The 8,571-nt window shown below is 36.5% G+C and overlaps 1 protein-coding gene across 1 annotated transcript; it reads right to left on the bottom strand.

Moving 5' to 3' along the window:
* Positions 1–4,976: 4,976 nt before the first annotated feature.
* On the bottom strand, positions 4,977–8,571 carry LOC147282157 (Double Clp-N motif-containing P-loop nucleoside triphosphate hydrolases superfamily protein). Its single transcript, XM_086247787.1, has 3 exons — positions 7,085–8,571; positions 6,517–6,775; positions 4,977–6,361 (listed from the first exon to the last, which is right to left on the bottom strand). The coding sequence occupies exons 1-3, from the start codon at positions 8,266–8,268 to the stop codon at positions 5,168–5,170; spliced, it is 2,637 nt and encodes an 878-aa protein (XP_086103913.1). The 5' UTR covers positions 8,269–8,571; the 3' UTR covers positions 4,977–5,167.

Genomic DNA, 8,571 nt, shown 5'->3' with positions numbered 1-8,571 from the left:
ATTTTCTTGAATTGACACATAATGAACTAAATTATATAAACTTAAGGCCTAAGGATTCATTTGCTTTATTCTTTTGAATTGTAGATTAAAACATTTGTTTCTCACTTCTATTACACTAGAGATACTAATTATTTTTCCAATCTTCAATTATCAACTGATATAAATAATAAGGCTTAAAGTGATCGAACTCAAACATGAATCAATAAAATATTGTCATTTTAATTAAGATTTTAACATTATATTAATAATTGGTGCGTCTCATATATATATATATAGCATCATTCATTAATTAAGCGTGTTAATACTTATTAAGGAGAAGTAAATGTGTTAGGAACTTAGGAGCAAAGTAGGATAAAGAAGAAAACAAAATGGAAAAAAAGGGCAGTCTAAGATGGAGGCTTCTTCCTTTCAGAGTTCGGAGAAAAGTAACAAAAGATAAAAATAAAAGAGAATATAATAACATTAAGCTGGATTCGGTTCAAAACAAGAGAGAGAGAGGTGGCAAGGGCCACTCCTCTTTTGTCCTCCACATAATGCATTATGTCTCCAAAACCCCCTTAATCTTTTCAAAAGCCATAAGCGACAAATTCCCTACTTATGCTTTAGAGTTTTAATTTAAAGTTGTGAAGATAATCATCTTTTGGTGATTCTAAAGTAGCAACATCTTTGAGGTTTAAAGAAGAGATGCTTATCTATATAATATATATGTTTTTCTTAATCCCTTCCCCTTTATTTATTTATTTTTTTTCCACCTTTTGTTTTAGTTACAAATTTTGAACCCTTATATCACAACTTTCCAATGCTTTCCAAAGATGAGAATGTTGGGGTTACGAAAATCAAAGAAAGAAAAGTTATTCTTTTGCAAAACGAATCACAAAGCATAAAAAGTAGTGCTCTTTTGATATTTATAGGGGAAGATTTTACTTTTCTCTTCCAAAGCAGAAAAGTTGTTTCTCCTTTGCACAACCCTTACGTTATGAATCATTCCTTAATCTTACTTTGCGCGTTCCCAACATTCCTTTTTCGTATATTATAACTTGCATAATGCTTACAATATTGCTACTCATTTTCTTTAATTCTATGCATGTTTAAATTTTGGTTGCCAACCAATCACTACAAGGGACAAGGATTCCCTACTCATTTTCCCTACTATGCTTTGTACAAGGCTAAAATCTTAGCTATTGAAGAGAGAGTAGAGAGAGAAAGAGTAAGGAGAGAAAGATGAGTTCAATGACTAAGATTTTAGCCTTATACAAAGCATACTTATACAAAGCATAGTAAGAAAATGAATAGGAGATATGTTATGCACACGAAGGTGTATATAATATTATATATATACACCTACTGCACCTATGAATTTCTCCCTTCCGGCCTGGCTACTAATAAAAGCATTCAAGGGTAATATGACATATCATTATTCACGGAAACTTATCTGTGAATGCTGTCCTAACCTTAAGGCTCAATAGACCTTTCCTTTTCCTGTCATTTCATCTTCTAATTCGGCTTTACATTTTAGGCATGACTGTACGTGCGTCTTTGAGCAGTTGGATTCTAGACATGATTGTGAAACTTTTGTTGTTTGTTTTTCATTTTTTGTGATTGTGTGATGGCCGAACAGTTGGCATATTGATACCTGCACACATGAAATTAAGTTTACCATTTACCAAATTAAATTGCTTTGTTGGTGAAAAAAGACTAATTATAACTAGAATAAAGTCCATAGCATGTTTGGCATCACGAATGCTTTAATGTACATGTTGCTATATCTCAGACAGAGAGCTGGTAGATGCTCTACACTTGATTCTTGTCATCATGAGAATGTTAAAGTTCGGGAAATTAATTCCCATTAAAGAAAAAGTTCGGCAAATTAATCTTTGGTATGAGAAACTCAGCCACTTTTCGCGGGTTATGTTTCATATTTGCACTGTTCGCATGCATTACATATTAACTTTTTTTTTTTTGAGTAAAAATTGAACTTAAACTGGTATCACGTATACACAAGAAAATGATGCAAAAATTAGTGACAACGCGACAAATACATTGTCACCTATTTCTCTAACGATATAATTTGGCACCGTAGTGAAAACACAATGGGCAACCACATATGGTTGTCACACACAATAGAATAGGCAAGGACATTAACATAAAAGAGACGCTAATTAAACATTTACATTATGCTCCAAAAATCTCATAACGAGCCTTTTTATATATATGTGACAGTATAAAAATATTATAGCTAAATTTATATGCATTTATGAGAGATGGAGAAAAAGGTGGAAATTAAATATGGTGGATTAGGAGTTTAATCACATCACACTATTAAAAAAACTTGTATTATCTTGTGGTGAAATAAATATTGATGCGTTCAACAATCTTATAACAGTACGTGATTTCTCTACATAAATTGTAGTTGATCATGATTATATTGAAAATAATAGAACTTATAACATATCCTAATCCTACCTTGTTATCGTATTCTCTCTTACTATTTGGATTAATCCTAAAATTTTAATTCCTGAAATTTTAGAAGAAAGGAAAACAAATTATTCTTGGTAATTTGAGGAGATCTTTTTGCCATGTGATCTGAAAAGAGATCCCGTGTTATTCTTTTCTTAATGAAGACCTATTTGATTTATACAAAATGAACAGCATAAGGCATATATAGGCCCCACCCATTAAAAAGTCCAAGAAGACGGTGATGTTGATTGTCTCTTGATTTGCAAATCTGCATCATGGCGCGATAATTAATCTAGCTATTGCTTTAGTGGTTTTAAACAAAACAAATAATCATGATGAGATAATTAATATTTAGCCACCACTTCAACTATATATATACTCCTTATGTTAGCGTATTTAAATTATTAACGTCTTATTTTTAATAAGGCATGCACTTAAGGGTATGCGCTCAAAAGTGGTAGTTAATTAATACATTGTTGAAACCTGCTAAGAGAATGTAAGCAACTCTTATATATTTCGAAGAAAAAAGAACTCACCGATCGACTATAACACATAAAATGATCAGTAGATATGATATAAATAGTATTATCAAAACAAAACTACTTATTTAACTCCTCACACACACAAAAAAAGGAACAAAAAACAATGAATACTGATCCATATATAGAAGAGATTGAGAAATTACTATAAAGAGATTGTCCGTGTGATAAACTTGGAGAGTATAAGGGTATATTAGCTAGGGCTCTGAGCTAGTTATGAGCATGTGAGGAACTTGAGAGCACAGTCTATTGGTGTATTTATGAGTTGCAAGGTATCCTTTGAACTGTTTAGTTGATATTAAATTTTCGTTCTCCTTCTCTCATATATGGATGTAGGCAAGATTTCACCACATAAATTCTTCTGTTTTGTTTGCTTTTGTGTGTTGTACGTTTTATATTCTTTTCTGGTGTCTTATTTCCTTTGGCTAGAGAGAATGCGTCATGAGCACTTCGTCTGACCACAAAGCCAGGAAGGGGGAGGGCCGTGGGAGATTTTCCAAACTTTTTTCAAAAGTAAAATTGGATTTAAAATTTTGCAAAAAAAATAAAAATAAAGTGAAAGAATTGTTCAAATCAACTCACTCTTTATATATATTGAATCACAAAATTCCAAAAGCTTACACTGTTAAGGAATAAACTAACAATAATATACTGTATCAAAATAATATCATTCGTTATGAGGAGCCTTAATTATCATGTGTATGAGTAGTTAGAGAAATATACAAGGAAAGAGACACACATAGGCGCTGCTCACCTTACACGGACCTTAAATCAACAAAGAAGTGAATTGAGAAAGTGGATTAGAGCTTTAATTTGGACTCAGATCTCTTGTAACTAGATCGAACTTTAAAAATCTTAAGCTTTTAAGGGAATGAGCTACTAATATGTATCATGCTAATTACACACTAGTTGATACTAGATACCAGACATATCACACATGCGCAATGTGTATGACATGAAAGGTAAAGTAGTAAAAGTGAATGTCTTGTATGTACATGGAATGAAGGGTGGATTAATTAATGTTGAAGTAAGGTAATGTAATTACCATATTTGGGTGTTAATAGAGTTCTATAAATCTTTGGATGTATATTATATGTACGGTTAGAATTGAGACAAGTAAAAACAAAATGAGTTGAGAATCCAAATTCCATATATTTCTGTAATTTTTTTCCTAAATATTAGGATAGATAGATGGGAAAATTGATTTGATATCCACTAATTCTAAGAATTTCCACCTTGGTCAAATCCAAAAATTAGCCTCTCAAGTGGTCGTCTTGTTTGCAAGCATTGTTGCCATATTAATTGACCAATGCATCCATGGGACACTACTTGGGTCACCCTTTGGGGTACTCCAAGGTCACCCCTTCCCCTAAAATAATAATTTTGGTAAATCGGTGCATGATCAGAATCGTTCACTTTTTAGATCACTTATTATAGATCATCTCTGCAAAAAATTAACTCAATCGGAAATCGTTTGATTATATAACTGTTGTTGATTAGATAGAAAAATCAACGGTTTGGTCAAAAAATCACTCTTTAATTGAAAACTATCAATTTTTTCTACTTAATTGACAACAGTTATATAATCAAACGATTTCCGATTGATTTGATTTTTTGTAGAAATGATCTATAATAGGTGATTTAAAAAGTGAACGGTTTCGATCATGCGTCGATATTATCGAAATTATTATTTTGGGGGAAGGGTTGACCCAAATATTTTCCCATGGGAAATGGGAATAGCTTGGTGGTACAAAATAGTGATAGGAGGTGGAAAGATGAAACTTTCCACTACGTCATATCTACTCCAGTATAGTTTGGTGCATGCACAAGAACTGTAATGGTTGTTTCCATATATGCACAAATAAGGGAAAGAAAAGTAAAAAAGAGATGTCTGCTTAAAAAATAAAAAGGAAAAAAGAAAAAAATTATGGAAATTAAACCGATCGACAACCAATTAACTTGTTACAGGAAAATCATATGGATGATAATATACATGTAGTTTTACATAAAGAGGAAAACTCTTTTAATCTCCAGCCTAAGAATCTAAAAACATGCTAATTAAACAAAAAAAGTTTCAAAAGAAGCAAAAAGACATCTAGCTCAAAAGCTAATAATTAAAAATGAGAAAGAAAAACCACCTGATCACATTCTATTCTTTTTTTTTTTTTTTCTCACAATTCTTGAATTTTGAAAATAATCCTTCGATCCACCGATTCAAGAAGACCAATGTCATCAATCGACTGATACTCATTATCATCATCTTCATCACCGAATGAAATGTTCAGATCAAGAGACACACAAGGGCTTGTTTCCTCTACAGCTGCAGCACCATCTTCTGTTTTTTGCTTGACAGGGGGAGAGCAAGCTCTTGATCTCGAGCTGAAGCTTTCGCAGCTCAGAATAACAATGGCATCTCCAAGACTAACTTCTTGGCCACTCGAATTCGCTATTCTTCCTCTCTCCATCGCTCTCTTGAACCCCATTTGAGAGCAGTAGTCCGCTTGCTCCACATCCTCCACCAAAAACACTCTGTGTGGATTAAAGGACACCGCTTCCGCGAACCTGTCTACGTAGCTGCAGCTCTTTTCGTCTCTCGATCTCTTGTTCCTGCAATCCTCGGTTGAATCAGCTCGAGTTGACGAGAAACTGCTCAAGGCAATGGAGATGAGGTTGGTTTGAGACCCGAAAACAAGCCTCGCCAATTCCCTTGCAACCTTTGTTTTGGCTTCCATGTCGAGGCCTTGGAAGAACAGCCATGTTTCCTCTTTGATCTCGCTTTGATAATTTCCCGCCACTTTGCCTTTTCTTCTTACCATTCCAGACCTGCATTTTAAGATGGTGCTGGCGATTTCGGGAACTATGTCCTTTTGCCATGGGACCTTTGCCTCCAATGCATTGCATAGGGTTTTGAGGCTCTCAGCATTGAGTTCCTTGAACTTCTGGACGTAGTCTGTTTCCATGACAACATCACTGGATGAGGCTGAGTTAGGGGTAGAATTCGCATTCGATGAAATATTGGGGTATAAATCCTTATTTTTGTTCTCCGGATTAATGTTGTACATTCTCAAACTGGGTTCGAGTGATACTGCCTTGTTAGGGGTTTCGAACATCCAGAAATTGTGTTGGTCCTTCCATGAGTGCTGTTTGGGTCGTACTTCGACCACTGGCCAGTACTGATAATGGTGGTGGTGGTGCAAATTAGGGTGTTGTTGTTGTGGTTGCTGCTCGTACGAGAAACCGGAAGTGGAGGAAGAGGGTGAGAGAGAAGAGAATGTGAGGGTTTTCTCAGAGGAATTGGAATGTTGGTGCCTTGAATTGCAAATAGAGTTCCACTTTTTGCAAAGGTCTGCAACTGGGACAGAGCTCTGGAACAAAAGAAAAGAGAACAAGATAATTGCAAAGGGAAAAAAGTTAGTTTTGGAGTACTTCCATCAATAATGTTGGGCCACATATATGTAGGGTAATAATTCTGAAGTTTAATTAAGAAATTGATTAAGATGTTATAATTAATTACAAGTACCTGAGGATCATTAGTGGTGGTGCTTAGTCCTTTGCTCTCATTTTTGTACTGTTGGAGCCATGCAGGAAGCTGGCTTGAAGTGGTGGATTCACTGTTACAGATGCTGCTGCTTTGTAAGCTTCGAGCTTCAGCTTCGAACTTGGCTGAGCACTCGGCGCAGCAAGTGAGTTGCTTCAGATCTCCACCTTCAAGTTGTATTAGCCTGCTGCTGGTTCCAGTTTCAGCTGCTATCTTGCTGCTTGTAGACTCACTCAGGTCACTGTAAATACAAGTAAAGTTGCATAAGAATGAATAGCCTTCACTAGTACTCAAGAAGAGAGGTAATGCTAAAGACAAGTCCTTGTTCACCATTCCCCCATCCAATTCAAAAGGAAGAAAAGACAAAAGTACTTAATCAAAGTTCTTTGCACATTTTCCTCAAGATCAAGAAATGAAAGAGAAGTACAATACTAATTGTAGGTAATTCCAAGAATATCTGAACACTTTTGAAAGACAAATTATATGAGTGATGAGATAATATACAAGGATGGAAATATTAATTTCATGAAACTTTACCAACTGCTTTTACCTGTCAGCAGTAACAAGACTCAAGCGCAGGCTGCCGGGAGGAATTGTAAGGGGGTGAATACCCCAAACAGTCTCCAGTGATGGATAACCAGATTTGCATCTCATGTAAGTTTGGAAAGTAGCAATCCCCAAAAGCCAAAGCCTCCCATTCTCTACTCCATTAATGCCACAAACCAAGTTCCCCAGCTCCATGATCATGTGCTCCACAGGACAATAATACCCCCTTCCCTGCTCACTTGAACTACTAGCCCTGTATTCACTAGTCCACTTGAGATCTCCCAAGTACAAAATGACCCCTTTGCCAACACAGCTCCTCACCACACTGTTAAGCTCTCCAAGTTTGTGTTCAACCTCTACTCTAGAGAAATTCCCAAAAGTGGAGAGTAAAAGGGTTACAAATTTGACCTCTCTCAAAGCCTCAACAACATCTCCCTTGTCAACCTTGTCCATCACTCCTCTAACCACACCCTCAATACTAGCAAGACACTCTCCCACAACCACGATACTTTTCCTTCTTTTGTTCACCAAATTCTCTATAACGCTTGTCACATCCTCATTCCTAACTGGATCTGCAGCTGGTACCACTACTACTGGTTTACCTTGGACTAGGAGATTGCTTTCTTTGTTAGACTTAGCAGTACTCACAGAATTAGGGGTACTTTGGGAACATATTTCTAATGACACAGCTTGTTCCACATTGCTTTTCACTTGGGTACTTGAGAAACCAGCTTCTCTCATGACTCTACTAACACTTGGGTCATCTAAGATAGAGATTATGAGTTGCTCCAACTCTATTTTGACTGCTAGGAGGGGCTGCTGCTGGTTCTCAATAGAGCCGCGCCTTTGGTGAGCCTGTGCGCGCTTGAAGGCGGCCACCAAGGCATTGGAGATGGAGGTGTTTTGGGGGTGGTGAGAACCCAACATGGGGCTGGAGTTGGAGGCGGGGAGGCGGTTGAGGGCAACATTGAAGCAAAGCTCAAGGGCTTTGCATTGAAGTGGGTGAGAGTGTGATTGAAGGCAAGCGGTTCTCAATAGGCCGGTTGCAGAAGAAAGCATGGTGCTTGCAACATGGAGAGGAGTGACTTGGGCATGGCCGCGGTGCCTGGCTAGGGTTACTGCTTGCTTCACTACGTTTGCAGCCTCTGTAGTCAGACCCTGTTGAAGTGTGCAGCCTCCTGCTCTCATCTTCAACTACTCTCTAATATCTGCAATTACTTGCTTGCTTTGTATAATTAGCAGAGAAGAAATTCAAAAGAAGGTTAAATATTTAATTAGAGGGTGAATTAATAGATGGAGAACATGTTGATCATGATGATGTTTTGGGTTCATGGCATATATGGTGAGTTTAATGTTGAAAGAAGGAAGTGATGAGAAGGGTTTTGGGAGAGCAGGCTAAAGGGAGATTCTAGCTAGGTTTGAACTCAGCTATATGTAGCTATAGCGCAGATCAATTATATATGCAGTGTATAGTTGTATGAGACTTGGTTT

This window comes from Dryas octopetala, chromosome 6 (genome assembly GCF_963921425.1).
Source record: "Dryas octopetala chromosome 6, drDryOcto1.1, whole genome shotgun sequence".
Classification (NCBI taxonomy): domain Eukaryota; kingdom Viridiplantae; phylum Streptophyta; class Magnoliopsida; order Rosales; family Rosaceae; genus Dryas; species Dryas octopetala.
This window is presented reverse-complemented; position numbering and strand designations above follow the sequence as displayed.